General features: G+C 34.8%; 1 protein-coding gene across 2 annotated transcripts in view; it reads right to left on the reverse strand.

Annotated features, from left to right (window-relative positions):
• ADAMTS3 (ADAM metallopeptidase with thrombospondin type 1 motif 3) overlaps positions 1 to 23,513 on the reverse strand; it is a gene marked incomplete at its 5' end in the record, with an annotated part of 250,102 nt that overhangs the window by 8,078 nt on the left and 218,511 nt on the right. Inside the window, 9 exons of one of the 2 annotated variants that reach the window (XM_081304703.1) lie at positions 1,705 to 1,837; positions 4,246 to 4,411; positions 9,716 to 9,879; positions 11,592 to 11,672; positions 15,047 to 15,170; positions 17,562 to 17,695; positions 18,919 to 19,094; positions 20,188 to 20,333; positions 22,968 to 23,081. In XM_081304703.1, the coding sequence (XP_081160829.1) occupies positions 1,705 to 1,837; positions 4,246 to 4,411; positions 9,716 to 9,879; positions 11,592 to 11,672; positions 15,047 to 15,170; positions 17,562 to 17,695; positions 18,919 to 19,094; positions 20,188 to 20,333; positions 22,968 to 23,081 (1,238 nt within the window). Of the gene's footprint in view, positions 1 to 1,704; positions 1,838 to 4,245; positions 4,412 to 9,715; positions 9,880 to 11,591; positions 11,673 to 12,978; positions 13,063 to 15,046; positions 15,171 to 17,561; positions 17,696 to 18,918; positions 19,095 to 20,187; positions 20,334 to 22,967; positions 23,082 to 23,513 lie in introns of both variants that reach the window. The other variant, XM_081304702.1, reaches the window with a different exon arrangement.

Raw genomic sequence — 23,513 nt, forward strand, 5'->3', positions numbered from 1 at the left:
TAATATTTCCAAAAGTGATCAAATATATGAAATAATCAAACATCTTGAGAAAGAGATAATTGATGCACAGTTATAATAGCAAATGTCCCAGAAAGAAAGAACATAAACAAAATTTTTCAAAGAAAATCTCCTAGAGATGAAAGACATTGGTTTTATGTTTTCAAAGATCTACAGCTGTCATTTGCAACAGCCTGGAAGAAGCTGGAGGGCAAGTAAAATGCGCCAGGCACACAAAAACTAAGGCTGCATGATCTCACTTATATGTGTAGTCTAAACAAGTAGAACTCACAGAAGTAAAGTCTAGTATGCTGACTACCAGGGGATGGATGGATGCAGGGTGGGAACAGAAGGAATTGGGAAGACCTTGGTCAAAGGAAACAAAGTTTTAGTTAGCAAGACTACCTAAAGTGTACTGCACCAAATCCTGACTATAGTTAATATAATGTATATTACAAAATTGTTAAGAGCAGATTATAAAATGTTCACACCACTCACACATAAAAAGGATGTAATTTGAAAATAATTAGCAAGATTTTATCATTCCATAACAAAATATACTATACCCCAATAAATATACAAGATCATTATTTGTCAATGAAAAAGTCTACAAGTACACAGCACAATGAGAGAGAAAAAATCCTATGAGCTTTGAAAGACAAATACAGGCCACAAAGACAGAATTGAGAATCAGGATTACCACTAATTTTTCAAGAGCAACACTGGAGTCCAGCAGATAAGAGAATGATGTGTTCCAGAGAAAATACAGTCTAGAACTATATAAATATGCATGTGACTCCAAGTGATCAAGGGTGAGAGTAGAAGAAAGACATCTTTTATAATCTTATACTTCAACCTCTTATATACTTTTCTAGGGTATCTAAGAACTTAGTGTTTATATAAGACGTTTTACTTTGTATTTGTTTTGTCCCTGAAACTCCAGAAAGAATCTACTAGAATGACTGTATGAACCAAGAGATGAGAAAACAACTAAGGCAGGAAACAGGAGCTCTTGTGGAAGAGAGGGACAGCGGAAATCACCATGATGAAAGCCTGGTGGAAGTCTAGGTGGACGCAAGACACAGAGTTCATCTGTCTCTATTAAGAGGAAAGTTCCAGTATACTTGAGTGTTTAGCATTTAGAGGGGATTCATGAAAAGTAGTAGAAAACCAAATATAAGAATCAAAATCTTCATTTACTCTGGATTAAACAGTTATACAAGAAAGGAAACAATTAGTATACTACGTGACCTGGTAGAAGAGAGGGATGTTAAAGGAATCTAAGCTCTGGATATTAATCTCATTAAAAGATATGTCAACATTGGAAGTACTGAGGAAGGAGTAAGTGTGGTAAAAAAAAATTAAATCCTCATATTCCATAGTAGAAATTCAATACATAATATGGAACCCTGCCCCCTCCAAAGGCAAGTGATGGAAACAAAAATATTCTTCTTAAAGAGATTGAAACAAGTAATTACCAAATAGCAAAAGAAACATAAAGCCTGAAAGTGGTTATGTTTTAAGAACAAGGATATAAAGAAAGGTAGGGAACCACAGCTTTATAAACAATTCCTATTTAATGACTCGATTATTTAAACCAGGTACATATAAAGTTTTGATTAAAAACAAATTTAAAATTAAAAAATGCTAAAGACATTTAAGCCCTTATTTTGACCTCAGGATATGATGGTCAAAGTAAATACTTACAGCGGATGTGTACACTCTTGAATATTGCACATTCGTCTAATAGGTTTTGGCTTTTTATTGACCTCACAGAAGCTACGATGAACCATCTTATTATCGCTTTTCCTACGGCATCCGTATTTAGTGTACTGGAAACCTGGAAAAGAAAATAAGCTTCTTTGACTTTAATCATGTATTCATGCTATTATATATTAATTCATTTGTACATTTACTCATTTAATAAATATCGGAGTGCATACAGTAAGGCACTGCACTAGGTGTTAGTGATTCTATCACTTTCACTTAAAATAAACTTAAAGTGAAAAATGTTTATTTCAGAGCCTACATTTAATAAGTATGATGAATTATGAAATAGCGACTGTGCACTGGCTAGAGAACTAAGATTGAATAAGCACAGTCTAGTATGAGAGACCTCTATGAAAAGCATTTCCATCATCAGCACCTAGTAGTACAGGCTTTTATGGAGCTATGTGCATAACTTTCTGCAGGGGGCGCCAAAAGGACACGGAGGGAAAGGCCTCTAGTTCAGCTGGAGGAGGGGCAGGGGAAGCATGCAAGCTCAGCACTTTTTTGTGCTTAATCTTGATCTTCCAATTTTGTGGGGTGAAAGGAAATGAAGCACAAATAGAAAAGCAGGTGCTTCACATGGCTGACATGTCATGTCTGAAAAGGAAGGAGTTGAGGAAGGATTAGAACTTGGATGCCTTGAGCACCAAACAAATGTATGGAATTTATCCTGAAAATCATAGAGAATAAATGATGGAGGTCTCCATTTGTTTAAAAAAAATCATGAAATTTTCAAAACTTTTAAACTTACAAAAAATGATATGAAATCTGTATGCTTTGCATCTAGATTAATATTTTGTTACCATGTCATCACATTTTCCATATATCACTATACAGAATTTACTGTATAGGTAAATTTTTTCCTGTACTATTTGAGAATAAGTTAAAGACATTTTGATTATTCACTCCTAAATATCAGGTCACATTTTGTTACAAGGGCATTCTCTTCCATATCAACAATATAATTTTTAAAAATCAGAAAATTCAACACACAATTATCTAATATGCAGACCATAGTGAAAATCTGTCAATTGTCCTTATAATGTTCTTTACAATGATGTTGTTTCTCATCAAGGAAACTGACATGTCTTTTTAACCTCCATCAATCAGAAATAGTTTCTGAATCCCTTTTTGTTTTTCATGGCATCTAATATTTTTGAAATGTGTAAGACAAGAGTTTTAAGAAATGTCCCACAATTTGGGTTTTATTGTCTCTCAATGATGAGATTCAGGTTATTCATTTTTGGAAAGGGTTACTTAAATGATGTATCTTCAGGGCAACATGAGAAGACTGTAGGATTTTAGGCAGGCAAATAATATAGTTCCACTCATTCATTTAAGAAAATTTCCCTTGAAATAAAAAAAGAGAAGAAAATCAAAGTCAGATACTAGTTAAAAGGTCATTGCATCAATCTTCTCTTCCAAAACCGTGATGGAAGCCTGGAGAGGAAGAACAGATCTGGCCTGGTAAGAAGGGTAATGTTGAGTGTACAGCAAGAGGGAGGATGGAAATTAAATAAGCATTTATTCAGTGTAAATGTTTACATGTCATCCTTAATGAGTAACTAAAAACATTTAATGCCTCCCTCCAGAAACACTTTGGAAATACATTCTTGAATTTTCAATTATAAAATAAAGGATTTGCACAAGAATTCCCTGTTATGAACAAATTATCTTTATGTTCAATTATTCACTGCTATTTTTGTGATAGTCCCTCACCTTCTCCTGCTTGTTGAGGAGAATTTTGTCTAGGCCAACTCAATCCTCAAGTCTTTGTTGTTCAGAATGAGAGGAATGGATGAAGGGAGAAAATGATAAACACTGAGCATAGCTTCAGCTTCATGGATTTACTCTGGGGAAGCAGAGAGGCAGCAGGGTGTAGTGAGGAAGAGTATATACCAGAAGCCAGGGAAGCTGGGTTTGAATCCTATGACCTTGGACAAATTACTTATCTTCCCTGGTCTGCAGTTTCACCATCAGTGTAATAGAAACGATAAACAGCACCAATCTCATAGGGTCATTGCAAGTATTCACGCATTGATACTAAAAACATTCAGAAGATCAGCTGGTTCCAAATACACAGCATAATCAGTTGTATCATTATAGTTTACTAATAGCTCTTTAATGCATAAATACAGAAATTTAAAGTAGAGGGAAAGGCAATAACCTGAGTACACTGAATTTGGGGGAGCTCTGGAGTTTCAGAAAAGTAGAGTGATTAAGAGTTCCACTACAGGGGACAGAAGCCATAATGATCTAGACAGACGAGCAAGTAGCTTTTAAGGTTCTACGACTGGTGGATGGAATCCTCTGCTGATTGTGAGATTTTTTTAGGAATAATGTTTTGTACTTACGTTTTGGATGTTATATTAGTTGTTTCTCGATTGCAACCTCAATTAGAGAAAAGCCTCAAAGTAGAAGCAGGATTGACTTTTGTGTGAATTGCATTTTAATATAAGGAATGTGTTCAAATGTTACCTCCACCACAGGGTTTGGAACACTGAGACCAACTCTTCAGAGCCCACTCAAAAGTATCCAGTTCTTCCTGGATGACGTTGTTGCTGTTGATTGTAGGTACAGAGTCCTCATGGATGATATACTTATATGTCAGGCTAGAGCGGGTATCATTCTCCTGAGGTATAATCTAAGACACATGTGAAATGCATATGTAAATCATCTGAGAGTAAGCCTTGAGTGAAAATTTACAAATATTTCAGAATATTGTTCTTACTGAAACTGGAAAACTTTCTAATAGCTTCTTAAATATGTTTTTATTTCTGTCAATTCAACTGCAAATGTGCACTATTTTAGAAAAAATGCACATGTGTAAGACTGAACATAATAATATTAAAAATGCATACACTCAGGAGTAAGAGTTCTATTATAAAAATAACTGCATAAAATTAACTATAGGTTTTCTTAAAGAATACCATTTCCTTAGTACATTTTAAAGTTTATAACTGTTTTGTTATAATGATAAAGATAATAATGTTCCCTCCAGAAAACAAATGCATTATGGAGAAATATAAAGAAAACAAAAATCAGTCATAATTCTATAGACCCAAACAAAATCAAAGTTACGGATATTTCCTCAAGGTGATTCCAATGTGTGTGTGTGAGTATAGACATAAGTACTTTTCCTGGCTCTGCTTATTTTACTTAATATGTTATGTGTATTTTCCAAGACAGTAGATATTTTCAGAAAGCATGGTTTGAAATGTCAGCTTAGCTTTTAATCCTAACAGCATATATTATTTAACTATTCACTTACTAATGAATATTTGTATTGATTAGAAATAGTCCCCACCTTTATGGGGATTTCTGTTTGTTTTTTTTTTTTTTCCATACATTCTTCATAGTTCTTTTGAGACTGGTGGGTGGCCTTCCAGAAGAGTTAGAACAACTGTTACTTCCATGGTACAGTACATGAAAATGCCCTCATTCAGAATTATATATAATCTTCAACTTAATCAATTTGATGGGGGAAAAGACCATTTAATTATTTATTTGACAATTAGTGGAGTTTAACCTCCTAAGTTTATGACTCACTTGTATTTTGTCTACTGTGTACTGCGTGATCATCAGTTTTCTTCTTATTGTTACATGTAGCTTTTCCTTTTCTGAACAATCTATGCACTAGAAGTATTAATCTTTTTTTTTTGTAATAAGAATCACAAACATTTTCTCAGTTTGTTATTTGCCTTTTATTTTTATTTACAGCAAAACAGTCATTTTTAGAAAGAAAAATGTTTTAATTGATTTTCATTGTATCTTTTATAGGGTTATACCAAGTATACAGAGGATAAATAGGTGGGATTTTAAACTGAACTCTTAAAAACAGCTTTTGTCTCAGAAACCAATAAACCCACTGGGGTGTAGGTTCTGGTTACCTGGGTTCCATTTTCTTTTTTCCTTAGTCTTTGGTTTGAAACAGCATTAAAAGTCAAATCCCAACTCTCACACTGTGGCCAGATATCTTTTTTTTTCCCCCTCGGTGCTGAGGATTGAACCTAGGGCCTTGTGCATGTGAGACAAGTACTATACTTTAAAAACAAAATTATTTTTTTAAAGCTTTGACAGCCATGATCCAGAGCTCCAAGCTGGGGCTTCCAGTTCTCTAGAGAGGACTAGGTCATGATGATAGAGCACAAGTTATCCACAATCCCACTTCTGGCTACAAATCTTGTTCCTGTGGCACAGCTTACTACCCCCTGTGGCCACATGGTGATCAGTGGGTAGAGCCCTGAGGCATTCTGAATGGTAGTATGGATCAGGGCTCCATGTTGCTGAAAAGGAGTGTAATTTTATAACAGCAAAATAGAGCTTCTGGTCTCCAATCAATCATTTGAGCTTTAAATAATGTAAATGAAATCTTGATTAGTTTATATTTTTGCTATGCAATTATCTAAGTTATGAAATAGAATGATGGTCCAGAAATAATTTCATATAGATTTGGCCAATTAATATTTGACATAAATGAAAAGTAAATTGAATAGCGAAAAGGTAGTCTTTTTACCAAATTGGACTTTTATTGGTTCTAAAAATATGTCCAAGATTATGTTGGAAATGACTTCCGTATTGGTTGCACATCTCACTTTTTCTGTCATGCGCATTATTTGCCTCAGCAGAAGCCAGCACCATGTTATAGGGACACTTAAGCAGCCTATGGAGAAGCTGGGTTGGAAAGGAATGGAGGTCTGCTAGCCACCACATAGAAAAGCTTGGGAACAATCTTCTGAGGCCTTTCAGAGACCATGTGGCTGAGCTTGGAGGCACTGTCACTCTATCAACCCTTGAGGTGACTGTAGTCACAGCTACCAACAACTTCATGAGATTCTCTGGGTCAGGACTTGTCAGGTAAGCTGCTTTCAGATACACAAGCTTCGTAAACTATGGGACAAATGTTGCTTGTATTTAGCAACTGTGTTTGGGGTAGTTTGTTTTGCAATGATAGACAAATTATATTTGTATTAATATGTAAAAATAAGAACATAGCAATTCATACAAAATTAACTCAAAATGCTTCATAAACCTAAATGTTAAATGTAATACCATAAACTATAAAATTTCACAAGAACAAAAGTAGGAGAAATTGTTTTGAGGCTGTATTAGGCAAAAAATCCTTCTATAGCACCAAAAACCAAGGCCTAAAAGAAAAAAAAAAATTAACAACAGTAATAAATTGGACTTTGGTAAATGCTAAAATACCAAGAAACTACTAAGAAGGAGCAATGGACTGGAAGAAGATATTTACAAATCTCATATTTCACAGTGGACTTGCTGAGTATAAAGAACTCCCGAAAGTCAAAAAGGGAAATAATTCTGAAAGGGAAAGAATTCCCAAAGGAAAAAAGACTTATAATGGAGTAGGAAAATTTGATTTTAGTTAGTATAATTTTTTAAAACATGGAATCCAATCAGTGTTTGTATTCAGACTCCAAACAATGCATTTCAAATCAAATAGGTATTTTCTACATTCATCCATGAGAGAGTAATAAAGTTGCTTTCCTAATATTAAAACCTATAAAACTGCACGGAAAATAGAAGGAAACTTTTTTTTTTGGGGGGGGGGGGGCTGATAGATAACAATGGCAAAGGACAACAATTCTTGTGAGGAGAGAAATAAGCCTAGTCTTGCTTCCTGACAGGGGCCAAGTCTGCACCTCTGCACAGGGATGAGGAGTCACACTTTATAACTCCAGGGAAGGGCCTGAAGAAGGGTGGCCCCAGGGAGGGGTGGTCTAGAAGCTGCTCAGGTCCTTAACTAAGGGCTGATCTGTACATGCCCAAGGCCAAATGCCATGTGCTCTAACAGTAAGTGGGAGTGGAACAAAGAACCAGAGGTCAGACAGGGAGGAGAGTCCCAGCAGCTCAAAGGGGCCTTACCAATACCTGAGGTATTCAATTAAGGTCCCCCCACAAAGTAAGGACTAAATTGAAATAGACCAGTCCTAATGAAAAATACAACTAGATCTCAAAGGATTAGGAGGATGATCTTGCAAAGATCTAACTGCCTACTGAACAAAGTGAAACAACCAAACACTTCACAATTTATCATCCATAATGTCCAGTGAAAAATGAAAGACAAATTATAAGAAGCAGGAAAATGTGATTCATAATCAACAAGAAAAAAAAATCAGCCTAGAAAAACAGACAACATGAATATCCAGAACTTAAAGGATATGTTAGTCATAATGAGCCAATATATATCAGCAGAGAAATGGGGGAAAAGAAAAAGAGCAAGAGAGAACAAATCCTGGGAAAGGAATGTACTGATGTTAAACTGACATTAAAAATTTACCAGACAGGCTCAAGGGCAGATTGGCAGTCACATAAGAAATAGTGAATTTATTTATATAGATCTCAACACATTATCCAATCTGAAAAAATATTGAGAAAAGATTATATAAGAACCAATGGGGCTTTAGACTTTTGGAACAATTTCAATATATTTAACATGCATGTGAGTAAGTCCCATGAGTAGAAAAGAGAAAGATGGTGTGGCGGCAACTGACTTGAAGATATAATGGAAAATTTAGCCAGATTTGGTGAAAAACATCAACCCACAAAGATGAGATTCTCAGTGAACCCCAAGAATGTTACAAAGAACACCACAAACTATGTATATCTTACTCAAACTGCTATACAGAAAAAGAAAACAAAGAGTCTTAGTGACTTAGAGCCTACCTGCTTGGCACCTCTATGAAATACTTGCTAGGCATAAATAAGGTAAGGTATAAATGGCTATAAGAATCCCACTGGTGCTGTTCCTAGGAGCTCTGTGACCCACAGACTCCCAACAATGCTGCTCAGTGACATCTCTGAGAGAGGTAGACACCCTGTGTTCTCCTCCTGTCATAGGTTAGATATGTGGTGTCCCCCAAAAGCTCATGTGTGAGATTATGCAAGAAGATTTAAAGGTGAAATGATTAGATTATGAGAGTTGTAACCTACTCAGTAGATTAATCTATTGACATGGATTAATTGGGCAGTAACCGTAGACAGGTAGGGTGTGACTGGACGAAGAAAATAGCTTTATATTTTGTCCTTGGTGAACAGAAGAGCTCTTTCTCTGCTTGTGGATGACATGTCCTGAGCTGCTTTCTTCTGCCATGAAATTCTGCCTCACCTTGGGCTCAGAGCTATGGAGTCAGCCCACTCCATGGACTGAACCCCTGAAACCCGGTGCCAAAATACACTTTTCCTCCTTTAAGTGTTCTTGTTGGGTCTTTTGTTCACAGTGGTGCAAAGCTGACTGAAATGCCTCCTTTCCTTCTTCCCCCTAAGTTCTGTGGTCCTTTGCTTCTTTGGGTGGTACTCCTACTTGCAAATCTGCTATAGCCTCACCCAAATAAAGCTTTCAGGAGCTAATGCTGCCTGTGGCCATGTCTTGTTCTTTGATTAGCTACCAAATCCCTCGAACTCCCTATAAGAACATAAAGATATCTTTAAAATGTTTAAAGAAAAAAATTGAAAAAATCAGCAACCCCAAATTATTTATCTAGTGAAGAAAATAGCCTTTAAAAATGAGGGTGAAATAATATTTTCATATAATTGAAAGCTGAAAGAATTTTTTGCTAGTACACCCACACTATGAGAAATGCTACAAGAAGTTCTCTGAACTGAAGGTAAATGATACCAGATGGAAAGTTAAGATTGACAAGGAAGGAAAGAGTATCAGAAATGGTAAATTTTTGGTTAAATATAAAAATCTACCTTTCTATTTGTTGTCTTTAAAAGACAACTGGTTAAGTCAAAATCATAATAATGTATGATATAATTTTTAATGTATGTAAATGATAATGTTATACAAAGAGTGGAGGTGGAGGGAAAGAAATTATAACAAACCAGCAAATAAATATTTATCCAAGGTAAAATTGTTTTCAGATAAATTAATTATAAAATTATAAACTAAATCAATTACATAATAACCTGTAATGACACATACCAAAACAATAACGGGATCATGTAAGGGTCCATCAGTGTGAAGAGTTTCAATGTCATCTTCGATGTTATAATCCCACTCCACACCAAGATCTATGAAGGTTCGTGACTTGGCTTCCTCCCCTTTGCCATTTAAAATGTAGTGGCCTGTAGCCTGATTCTTAATTGCTAAGGAAAGGAAAATGAGTAACCGGCATATACATTATTGTGTACAGTTTTGAAGATCCATATTAAGTCTACCCCATTCTATAAACTAGTGACTATGTTCCTTCATCAGTATTAAGCAATCAATGAGTGTTAGTTCTAATATCCTTCCCATTTCCTTCGCTAGGCATCCAAAACTCTAAAGAAGCATTCCTAATAGTCAAAAACAGTAGCAAGATGGTAAAAGAGGCAAAATAATGTTTGCAAATATTCCCATTTGAAAACATTGTCAAAGAGGTTAAGGTTTCTCAACTTAGTTATTCCAAACATTTCTTCAGAAAGTCTAGAACATTTTGAAAATAATGGATACTTCTCTAATAATTAATATAAACCATTTATGTTAGTATACCATAGAACTTCATGATTTCTTTACAGTGTATCTCTTCAGAATTGGTAACAATATTTATAGCTACCTAACACATTTGAAAGGATTTAGGACAATAATTTAAGTTCTGATGAATGCAAAATTCCAAGGCCATATCACTACTTAGAGTTGGAAAAAGCTACTTGCTGCTGATAGAATTCTTAATGTATTATAGATCTATATATTATCAAATAAAGTGGTTCTCCAGTGAGTAAAAATAAATCATATTTTAACTTTAGGAGATACATATCAGCATACAATGATAACTTAAAAACAAAAGTTCATAAATTACTATTACCGATGTGTAGAAAAAATAAGTAATCTTAATTAAATCCATTTATTCCTCTTGAGCTTTTACACTAGTCCAATTTTCCTAAGGATAATAATTTGAATTCCAATTAAAGAGTTTTATACACTAGGGAAAGAAGAACTATGGCTGACTGCTAGGAGGTTATGGCATCTAGTAGCGACTATAATATAAATATTTTTAAAAACTCAATTCTACGCAGCACCATAAAAATTCATTACTTTTAAGGCACGTATGAAAATTTACTACAAATTTTCATGCAGTTGACAATGTTGCCTTAGTTTTAGAAATCTTTGTGCTTTAATAGGCCAAGGAATATAATTATTGTTTATATTTGTATACACACTATAAAAACAAACTCTTTTAAAATGACTTTTCTACACAATCCTCTCAAAAAAGGCAAATAATCTTCTTTGAGCCATTATAATCATCCACACAAATAGATCTATGTACTAAAAACATGTGACACATGTCAGACATTAGGAAAATTTAACATTAGACTAGCAGAAATCACTGATGGTTTCTTCAAACATCTTAAAATGTAATGAAAATATGGGGTTATATGCAATATGACATCAGCCAAAACATCAGAACTCATTTGTCCACGTAAATGTGATGAATTGTTCTGATATTATTCCTCCATTTAGTACATTATACTATGTATTTTTTCACAACCCTTAATACAGAGAAAAATTGCATAGTAAGTACAAATTTGTCAAGTTTTTTCCCCTCACATAATTATGAAACACTCTCATTTTCTATAAAAAAATTAAAGTTTTATTTTGACATATTTCTTGTTTTAAAGTGAGAATGGTTGAGAGAAATGACAAGCCCCTACACAAGATTAAATTAATTCATATACATGTAATTTGGATTCTGGCATATATATGTATATACATACATATACATGCACATATATATGTACCTATATATGTGATTTCTTTGACATTTCAAGGTTTAAGTGCATATTTAACGCAGCTTCAGCAGATAGAAAAGCTTACTTACCAAGAATATGAGGAGAAGCCTCGTCTTCTTGGATTAACACATGTCTAGCCCCAGGGGGTATATCAAACATCTTAAGATACCCTTTGCATGTGTGGTAAATAATGGAGAAAGCAAAGAAAACAAAAGCAATAACCATGGTTAGTTGAGCACTACATTCTTACTGCTTCTGCATGCAGAAGAGGGCATCCATAAACTGAAAGAAGCAGTTTCAGAAATTAACTTCGAAGCATTGGTAGCTTTTGTGACATCCTGCATGAGATTAGAGAAAATTTTTGTTTTTACATTAAAGGAGGAGGAAAATGTTAATCTTGTTACCAACTTATTAGTCATTTATGCTTGTGTTGACCTATAAATTGTGTCAACAATAATTCAGGTAAATACTATACTTTCATGTGTGCTCTATGGGATTCTAGTTTCCTAAATCACCCTTTTAAAGTGGGGCCAATTTTTAGTGGAAGTTTTTAGATAGTGAACTTCTTCAGATATTTTATCTGTCTCCGTATTATTTAAAAAACCCAAGTGGCAAATATAAATAGCTAAATTTTCAATTATGGAAATGTTTCCATATTTAAAAGCCTACTTTATTCCAAAAAAATTACAAAAGAAAAATTGGTGAGTAGCTTTTATTTTTCTTGTGGTTAGTAGTTAATTATAAAGCTTACCACATTTTATGATTGACTGTTTTAAAATATGTGCTGTAAAATCTGACGAAACCATTTAATTAAAAAATGTTTGCAAGTTATGTCATGAATTGCCTTTACATGCCCCCTAACTCGATCTTTTAAGCCAGAAATAAAATCAATTGGTTGTTTGAGCTTTAAATTAGGCAGCATTGCTATTACTGCCAATGTCATATATGACAAATAATATTATTACAACCTGAAAATTATTGTAAGATAACTGAAGATTCATATATTTAACTATAAATCATCAATAGTCAGGAGAAATGGACCAAGGTGTATCTATTTCTATAAAAAATAAATGAATATAGGAAGATTATGCAGCCTACCCCTTTAGTAGGTTGTTAAACATCTCATTCATATAATACAGGATGAGTATTGATGGCAATTCAATTATAAATACACAATTATTGAAGTTATCAGGAAAGAAAAACATTTTTGTCATTTGCCAATGTATCATTGATACTATAGGTACATTATTTAACTGTTTTCCAATATTTATTAGTGTACTAGGTAAATGAAGTGGTCATTTTGGGGATTAGCATTTTCAGCACCTTAGCTACAACTGTAAAGTCCAACACATGAAAGGTACCATGTTTGTCTGAGTATGCAATGGCTATAAGTAACATGCTTAAGATGCTAGCTACAGCAAAACAGCTTGATGCCATTTATGGATGCCCATCTTTCTGCAGTTTGGTACAACTTACCCAGTACATTTTTAGCTTCTCTTGTTTCAGCAAGAGAAATATTACGAGCTCCTCTGGGTAAGGTGAAAGCGCCTCTTGTCTTCCCTTAAATAAAATGTCTTTAATTAGTGGAGGTTTCATGTTTATCGAAGTCTTGCTGTTTCATTGACTATGCCATAAGCTTTCTCTCCATATATTTCGTGAGATATAAAATATGTTCTATGATTTTATATGTTGAAATTAAAATGCATTTTTAATAGTTAGCTAATGCCAATAAACTGTTAATAGTCAATGAACATAAGACTAAGCATGAATGAAAAATGATGTAGGTGATTTGAAGTTGGATACTTGCAGATTTCATTTTCCAGCAACTTGAATTCTTTATGGCATCTCTTGCTTAAATGTTTCCCTGTTGGAAAAGGTTAATTAGTCTATTGAATGACTATGATGACAACATTCGTACACAGAAATGGGTGTTAGATTATCTTTGAACAGTTTGAATCTGTATGACTGATGAACACTTTCTCGTGTTCTTTTGATGTTAATTCACATGTTTAGCACAGTTTTTGCAGTATCTGAAAACAGTATCACTACCTTATAATTGCATATAAGATAGAATGAATGATAGTGGAAAAACTTTTTCCTTATATTAATTCACTCTGAAAGCAAAACAAATTAATTATTTTACATCCAAAACAAAATAATAACATATAACTCCGACAAAACAAATGCAGTTCATTATTTCATAGCAATACGGAGAAAATTAAACTTGGTTTCATCTAAACATGTGTGTATATAAATGTGTGAACACACACACACATATACACACTTATATACTTACATTTTAAATTATTTTTGCTTTATTAAAATAATACCATCAGCCAGAAATGACAGTATTTGTCTTTTAACAATTTCAAAGTAAAAACCATGGTAATTTATCACATAAGTATAGCAAAGACACCAATAACTAGACTAGAGAATGTCTAAGAGAAGTACATTTGAATATGTAGCAAAGCTAATGTGCGTGGAAATGGCTTGAGTTGGGTGTCTAAGGTATAAGAGGAGCAAAAAGGACTATGAGAATTTTTCATTTGGATGATGACTATTTTATACTTTCTTTTCTTCTACAAAATGAAAAATTACCACCATGACAATGAACTTAGAATCAACCCAATTCTTTCTGATTGTTTTTGTTTTGTGTTCTATTGTTCTGTAAGATACTGAACTGAAAGTGCTTTGGAAGATACCAGAGAATCTTTTCAAGAAAATACCATATGGAATTCATCTTTAAATGTTGAATTCCCAGAAGCCTTTGCCAAATAAATACTTAATGAATAATTGAATATTTGTTACAAAGTCAAGAAATTATTTAGTAATAAATATTTTTATAAGAATTTGTATCAAATCTTATATTTTGATGAACATTATGAAATTACAAATATTTTTCCATATTATTTGTTGCATATAGACAGCTTTTTGTTCCACCTTTTGAACTTGCAGTGTGTATCTAACTCCAAGTTATTGATGGTGGAACAAGCCAAAAGTTCACAAATATGAGCAGTTATATGTCTGCTTATTTTTTGGTGGCATCTCAATTTTGTTTAGAGTAAACATTTTTAAAGCATATGAAATATAGACCCTAAATGCATAGGTTCACAAGTAGGATAAAATTGTTCACTTTTAAAATAAAAAGAAGTTAAAAGAAAATAACATTTTAAAGGTTATATTTAAAGTTTTATAAAAGTTTTTCCTCACTCCGGGTCAACAATTTTAAGTGCAACAGAAATTTGAAATAACCATTCATTCTGATTTCATCTGTGTTTTTTAAAAAATGTAAAATACCACAATTTTTAGATAACTATTATAATTGATATTGACTTTGTTCCTTGTCCAAATTTAGTCTATAATTTCTCATAAATGCAAAGGAGCATGAATTTAGTAATTTTTTTAAAAAAATTTTAAAATAGTTCCTTAAAATGTAATTTGAATAAATCACTTTTGATTCATGTTTACTGCACTCCTAAAAGAGGAAGCCTAAAAAGCACAGGTCATAGGGAAGGATAGAGATTCACCAAGGCCCTCTTCTTACCGAGCTTCCTGGGAGTTCTGGTAAATGTCCCCTTCACAGTTCGACAATGGGAATTATCTCCTCCACAGACACCACATTTATCCTCAACCTTGTTGGAACCGATCTCTTTATCACAGCCCACTTTCTGGGAAGAGAAGATATTAAATGTAGTTGATTTCAATGTCGTCAAGTAGAAAACAACATCCAGAGAATGGTGGATCATTTGTTAATCACAGATCACAGCAAGTTCACACCAAACTTCCCCTTAAGTCTTATTTTTCACACCTCAGTATTTTAAAGAACGAGTGTGAAGTTAAATAACTGTATCTAGTAAATAAAGGACAAGTTTCCCCAGTCCACTGAAGTATTTTCCCCATCATAAATTGTCCTAATCATCAAATGAGTATTTATTGAGCACAGATGTAGCTGGATGCTAGGGAGACCGAAAAAAGAAATAGCATTGGATTTTTCCATATTGTATTCATATGTATAAAATGAATATAAAGTGAGTTGTATATTGGTACCATCTTTTAAAGTTAATTAGGAAAAGAAAAGAAAAGGTAATTAAGATGTAAGACAAAATTTCATTAAAGTAGCGGAGACTTCCTTAAGACCCTTAAGGAATAGAGTGTAAAGGAATTTCAGGAGTGCAGAGGGGTCAAAACAAAGCTGGGGTAAAGATAAGTTCATGGAAAGTAGTTCAGATATCAATATTTAAAGCCATACTTAAGGCAGTGGAAGGCTAGTGTTGCCTCATAGCAGAAGAACAGTGAAAGATTCGAAGAGCACATGTTGTGGAAAATCTTGACCATATATATAGTTTTCATCTTCACATTAATTAATAGAAAACCACTGAAGGTTTTCTGGACTGGGGAAGATCCTTAAATGAATTGGTTGTAGGACAATGCTATACATATATCCTGTACTCATACATTTGGCATGAAAATGGGCAGGAAAAACGACAACATAGTTAATGCATTAGATATTGTGGGAGGTAAAAGGTGAATAAGACACATATTCTACCTATGGTCTGTATGTGTACTCTCAATAATTATGTGTTGGAAACTTAAATCTCTAATATGGCAGTTTGGGGAGGCTTGGCCTAATAAGATGTAATTAGGTCCTGATAGCTCTGCCTTCCTAGACAAATTAATGTTACTAACATGTGAATGGTCAATCATTTTGACAGTGATAAAAGTGACTTCCTTTTGTTCTCTTTGGTGCATGTGCCCTTTTTCCCTTCCACCTCTGCCATGGAATGATGCCCCATGGAGTCTCTCAACAGATGCCAAGCCAGTGCTAGCATTATGCTGCTGGTCTTCCCAGTTAACAGAAACATGAGAGAAACAAATGTTTTTTTAATAAATTTTCCCATCTGGGGTATTTTGTTATAGAAGCACAGAATGGACTAAGACATTTACTTTCAAGGACAGTTTAGTTTAATTATGAGGCATCTGCACACTGGAGACTTGTTATTAAATACTTTGGTTTTACTGAAGTAATAAGGAAATGGATGTTAGAAGCAGTGTTTCAGTTAACAAGGATAATTTCATGTTAATTTAACTGAGCACCTGAACATTTTTTTAAAAGAGATTAAACTGGGCTTGGTGGCACACTCCTGTAATCCCAGCACTTTGGGAGGCTGAGGCAGGAGGATTGCAAGATTGAAGCCACCATTGGCAATTTAGTGAGACAGTGTCTCAAAATAAAATAAGGGATGGGGATCTAGCTCAGTGGTAAAGTACCTACAATTTCAATCCCAAATACCTCAAAAAGAGAGATTAAGAGAGATTAAATGGAATAAAAATAGTTTTGTTTTTTGTTTGTTTCTCTACATTTTGTTCTCATGTGGAATTCAATGTTTAAGCTTCAGATCAATTAGAAAGTGAAAGAGGGAGAAAGAAATATTGCATTATCTTTTGTTTCTTTCTTTTCTTTTCTTTTTTTTTTGATAATGGAGATTGAACCCAGGGGTGCTTATCCAGAGAGAAACATCCCCAGCCCTTTTTATTTTTTATTTTGAGAGAGGGTCTCACTAAATTGCTTAGGGCCTTGCTAAGTTGCTGAGGCTGGCCTTGAACTTGTGATTCTCCTGCCTCAGCCTGCTGAGTCACTGAGATTACAAGTGTGTGCCACCATGCCCAGCTGTATTATCTTTTAAACAAATAATAAAAAATAAACTTAATATTGGATTTTTAAAAAAATCTTGGATATTAATGTCAGACGCTCCTAGTAAAATACTTAAAGCAAATACATTTTTCCCTCTTGTATTCTCAGCCTAGAGGCATTCATTATTTAGAAAAGGCACTTGGCTGAAAATTAGAAAAATTATTTAACTCTTAATTCTACCAGTGATCAAGGATTGATTTCAGTAGGTATAATTTCTCCCCAAATTATTTATGTACTGAACTTTAAACAGGCTAACTTCCCAGATAAGTATCAGTTGAAAACAGTGTATATGCTTATGAATAACATTACTATTACATAGAATCACATGGTACCAAAGGAAGCTTTTGAGAAAGCAAGCGCAACTCACCACACACTCTCCTCGCACACATATGCTGTATGGGTCCTTGTAAGAACAGCGAGTTCCGTCGTGTACCAGCTGTTTCATGTAAGCAACATCTCCAGTCTCTCTAGACTGACAGTAAAGGTGGCATCTTTTCTTAGCTGCATAAGGAGGAGGGATAAAATTAATTATTTACATAAAACAGAATATGTGAAGAGTATAGTTTATTTTTAAAATATCAAGTTTCAATACGGGTTCCTGAAAACAAAACAAGTACTATATAAATACATAAAATACGGAGCAGGAGAAAAGTACAAACGTGCCAAAATGGATATTTGGCATATTTGTTTTAGTATGATTTATGATTTGTCTGAGCATGAAAGGGGACTCCACTAATATTTGAGCAGGTATACACTGAGACTGGCCCAGGCAAACCAGGCTGAATAGCAATCCTAGATTTCAACACAGATCTTCAATAAACTTTAATTCAAATCTTGTTTAAGCAATGTTCAGATCTCTGAAAGGGTTTCCTTTTAGTCTGACCCAATTAGTTAATATAGTTTCTGCCTCTTATGGAATATCATCAATTAAACATAATTTATGTGACTAACTTCATCAAAATAAATAAAAATAATACATCTGTTCTAAATGCATCACAACTTTCAATTCCTATATGCATTCACCTTTCTTTTGAAAGAGTTCTAAACTGAATCCAGTAGTGCATCATGTCACATGATAAGCATCTTTTTTTTAATCACTGAAATAAGAAATATATTTAGTCAATAATTCAAGTGTAATTAGAATAGTTTTAAATAACTAGTTTTTTTTAATATCTTTATTTTATTTTATTTTTATGTGGTGCTTAGGATCGAATCCAGTGCCCCATGCATGCTAGGTGAGCATTCTACAACTGGGCCACAACCCCAGCCCCTTAAATAACTGGTTTTTAGTATAAAAGTTCAAGGTTATAAAGGACCTTTTGTTATTAAATAATGGTCTTTTCCTTATGTCCTGCCTGATTCAACTGTAAAAAGAACTATATTTTTCTCTAGATATTCTGAAAAGAAAGATCATACCAAGCTAGAAGCATTTCTTAGTAGAAAGATTTTAGTTAAATCAGGAAATTCAGCATCTCTCCCTGGCGTCACTTCCCATTGGCCATTTCACTGGGGATCAGGATAGTGCTATTTTCCAGGACCTTCCTTCCTCTCTAGAGAAAGAGAACTTAAGCCTTGTCCTTGGAAACACAGAAGGCCTTGCCCCTAGAAGCACCACGTTTCCTAAGTTACCAAGTCAGGATCAAGAGTCCAAGGGGTTGGTATTGGCAAAGCTTAAACTCTGAAGTGACCATCCACACAGCAGGAAAGGGTGGGACTGTACTCACAGTCAGGATGTTCATATGGCAACCAGTGGTGTTTGGTATTCTGGAATTCAAAGTGGGAGTTACGCTGCTGGCACTGCTGCGCTCTGAAGTCCTCAAAGTGTTTTTGGCATTCTTCTGTATTACAAAGCTGATACTCAAAATTAACACCAGGACAATCCTGACCACCATTGATGGGCCTAAAGAAAAGACAACATTTCAAAAGGCCGTTTGGCTTCTGTCCAACTTGAGGCTTGCAGACACAGGGCTTAAGGGCAGAAAGCCAGAACTTCCAAGATGCCAGCACAAAGTGGATGAACTCATACTTTCTAATTCCAGTCCCTTCCCAAAGCACCCTTCTCTCCCTGCTGCAGGGTAAAACACCCCAAAACTCAAATCAGCTTTTTAAGCAGTATATTTCAAATGCTGGGCAAAAGTGTATTGAAGAAACTGAAAGCATATATACGGATACAAGAAAGTTTTATTGTCTTCCATGTATAAAACATGTGGCTGTAACTCAAACTTTTATCATGGCTCTCTGTCTCCATCTCCTCTTATGTAAAATGAAAAAGTAATACTATCTTCCACAGAACAAAGTTGTCAGGATTAAATAAGATAACATATTTAAAGCACTTAGACTAGACTCTGGCTCATAGCAAACCCTAGCTGTTTTTATTATTGGCATTTTGGTTGTTTTTGTTTCTTTTCCTACACAACCATCATTTCTTCCCATGCACACAGGCATGTGGCACCTGATAGTCTTTATCAAAGACATGCTCAAAGATATCCTGCGGCCAGAAATAAAAAGAGGGAGCTGCCTAGATGCTAAATTGTAGACCAAGAAGAATATAATACTCAATAATTATATTATTCTTTTTCTTTAGAAAATAAAGTTTGCTGAGCATACAATAGGGACTCAGAATAAACTTTTAGTCTGAATGAATTAATGAATACCTTCCCCCCAATAGTTCCTTGGCTGTCCCTCACCATCTTTCTATTGCCTTACTCTGAAGCAACTACACCTACCCATGGTGAACAAGTCCTTAATATTCTCAAACATCAATTTCTTTAAAAATCTCTAATCTTCATTCCATCTCCTCATCTTCATCCTTGACTACTCTCCACAAGACTGATAAATGACCACTATCCAAAAGTGACACTGGTTTAGGAACTGTGAACAATTTGTTTTTATGTCCTATATTTTTCATTCACTTCATGAAACAGAATATTAATCACATGACAGCATTTTCTAGTCTATTCAAAAATAACAAGAATTATACGGATTATACTTACATGGGATTATTGCACTGGCGGGTTCGGAAACGAACACCAGTTCCACATGTCCGAGAACAGGAGCCAAATTTTGTCCATGATCCCCAATTACCGTCTTGTTTTTGTTGATTAGCATTCTTCCACATGCAATGACCCTTATAGCACCACTTAGGAAGATGATAAAAGGCAATTATGAAAATCATGCAGACACTGAAGCTGAAGTTATTCAAGAACCCCTATTTGAAGATTTTTATTTCTTTCTTTCTTTTTTCTTCCATGTGGAGATGCCTTTAAGATATCCAAAAGCAATTACACCATCCCAAGATACCCTAACAGAGGGGAACTTAGACTTGAATTTTTTAAGTATAAAGTTAAAATGAAAACTAATACAACATCCATCCAGACAAGTTTTTAAATGATATATTCACCAGTGACTATCAGGCACCAATAATTTTCTGGGCACCTACCTTGCCCAGTTGATAGTATTCCACCCTCTATCTCTTGCTACCTACCATCATCTCAAGGTATGAAAATATACATCTGGACTTAAAAAATAAATAACATAACATACCCCAAATCATGATATTTGGCTTTCAAGGCACTTTTTTCTTTCTTTTTTTTTTTTTTTTGGTATCAGTGATTGAACCCAGGGGTGCTAACCACTAAGCCACATCCCCAGATCCTTCTATTTTGAGGCAAAGTCTCACTCAAGTTGCTTAGGGCCTCACTAAGCTGCTAAGGCTGGCCTTGAATTTGCTATCCTCCTGCCTCAGCTTCTGGAGTCACTGGGATTACAGGCATGCACCACCATATCCTGCTCTGCTTTCAAATCACTTTTAATAAATAAACAATAAAATTTTAGACTTTTATAAGTAAACTTTATAAAATTTTAATTCACAAATTGTTCTGAAAGAAATATAGGTGATATAAATAAATGAGGAAAAGTAAGGCCCAGAATGTTCATGAGTAGTTGAAGGTCATCTGACCAAGAAGCAAACAGTGGGATTACTAAAACTCTCATACCAGAGCACCGTGCATATGGTGCCCAGAGTACAGAAGATGGTCAAAGGGAATTACTTTCCTTTACAACATTTTCATCTGCTTTTTCATACTATATACAATAAGTGTCTGTCTAAACCAAACTTTTGTAAATTTAATTACAACACAGTTATATTTAGAGGAGCTGGATGTTGAGAGTTGATTAAATAATAGTTTTAATAAAACAAAAATTAATTAACTCACTATTGCTCTTGATTTTAGTCAAAAGTCTGTGATAATGAATTTTTCCAAGGCCAAATACTATAAATAATGTTATTTGGCATCATGCCTAACATAATGCAGGTATTTGTAATGATGGGTTTTATTATTATGCATGATTCTCATCACAAGTACAGTTTATACAAATCTGAAGTCAACCTTTTAAAAGAACTCAAAGCTGTGTTAATCTTCTTTGCCAGCTTTTGGTCCTGTCTACAATCTCTTATTTCTAAACTAGTCAGAGCTCTTCAACTTGAGTTTTTAACATGCCTTTATTTTGGGATCTCTGCCCTTATGAGTAGCATAGCTTGGTCTGCCGCCAGTATCTGAGCATTCAATCCTGGCTACACAATTTGAGATTTAAAACCTCTGGGCATCTTTCCCCAAGGAGCGAGGCCAAATCTTCTGTATAAATTCACATTACTTTATTTCTGGGCAACTTTCACAAGGAATGGGATGCCAGCAAGTAAATCAAATCCCACTAGCAGGGGGCCAGAGATGCTGCAGAGCTGTTTCCTCCCATTCTATCTGTAGTGGGCTGAATGGTGGTCTCAAAGATGACAGATTCTAGTCCCTGGACTTGTAAATGTGAACTTATTTGGAAAAAGGGTCTTTGCAAATGTGATTAAATTAAGGATCTCATTTGGGGAGATTATTCTGCATTACTCAGTGGGTCCCAAATGCCATTACTTATAACACAGGGGGGCAAGGGGAGATTTCACACAGAAGCAGAGACTGCAGAAGGAGTAGTGAGCCACAAATCAGGAACGTGGATGGAAACAGGAAGCTGGAAGAGGCAAGGGACAGATTCTCCCTTGGAGCTTTTGGAGGGAGTATGACCCTGCCCACCCCCTCATTTAAGTTCAGTGAAGCTGATTTTGGATTTCTGACATTCAGAACTCTCAGAAAATAGATTACTGGTGTTTTAAGTAACCAAGCGTAGGGCAATTTATTATAGCAGTCACAGGAAACCAGCACATTATCATACTGTATGTTATGGCTTAGATATTAGGTGTCCCCATTGTATAAGACAATTCAAGAAAGTTTTGAAGTGAAATGAGAGTTTTAATCTAATCAATGCATTAATCCGTTGGTATGGATTAACTGGGTGGTAACTCTAGGCAAGCTAGGCTGTAGCTGGAGGAGGTGGGTCAATGGGCGGGCTTTTGGGGTATATCCTTGGTGAGAGAAGAAGGCTCCCTCTGCTTCCTAGTTCCATGTCCTGGGACACTTTGTTCCACCACACTCTTTTGTCACGGTGTTCTGCCTTACCTTGGGCCCAGAGCAATGGAGTTGGTCATCTATGGACTGAGACCTCTGAAACCAGGAGCCCTAAATAAACTTTTTCTCCTTTAAGTTGTTCTTGTCATGTCTGCTGCTCACAGCAGTGAAAAAGCTGACTAAAACATTGCATTTCCATAACAAAACCTCAGGTACTATGGTTTCCATGAAAATGACAGCACAGCTATGTTTGTCATTTGCCAGACTTAAAAATATCCACTCAACATATCATAAATCTGCATTGTATAGATAGATATACTCACTTTTCCAGCAGCACATTCAGTCCCATCAAGTGGGGGTCCCTTTTTAGTCTTACAAAAGTAGGGGTTATCAGGATGGCTGCACCAGAGCTGTTTACACGGGTCAAAGGTTCGGAACTGGAAGAGAGAATCAAACTCTCAGTGAAGTCTCAGATGGCAACATAGACACCAATGAAATGTTCTACAGTTTCTTCATGTCATGTCTTTTGTATTTCTTAATTTTAAGTCAAGTAGTGCGACATGTTAAGAAAAACACTGCATAAGAATTCCAAGTAGAGAATACTTTTATTTTGCTTTTCTAAAATAGCAATGATAAACAATGATTTATTTGGGATTCTCTGCTAGACTTTTAGTTTTTCTGAATGTCATTTATACTTTCTGATTCTTCAAACAGACAATTTTGGAATTTTAAAATGTGTTAGTAATTGTGCACATTTCAAATATGAAATCTTATTATAACCGTTTGGCAGTTCTCAAGCTATCAAAATGCCTTCTCTTTATTCCTGTAGTTATGAACTAGTTACAGATACTTGTGTACATTCTTTGCTC

Source organism: Spermophilus citellus, assembly GCF_964194105.1.
Source record: "Spermophilus citellus genome assembly, chromosome: 8".
NCBI classification, from domain to species: Eukaryota; Metazoa; Chordata; class Mammalia; order Rodentia; family Sciuridae; genus Spermophilus; species Spermophilus citellus.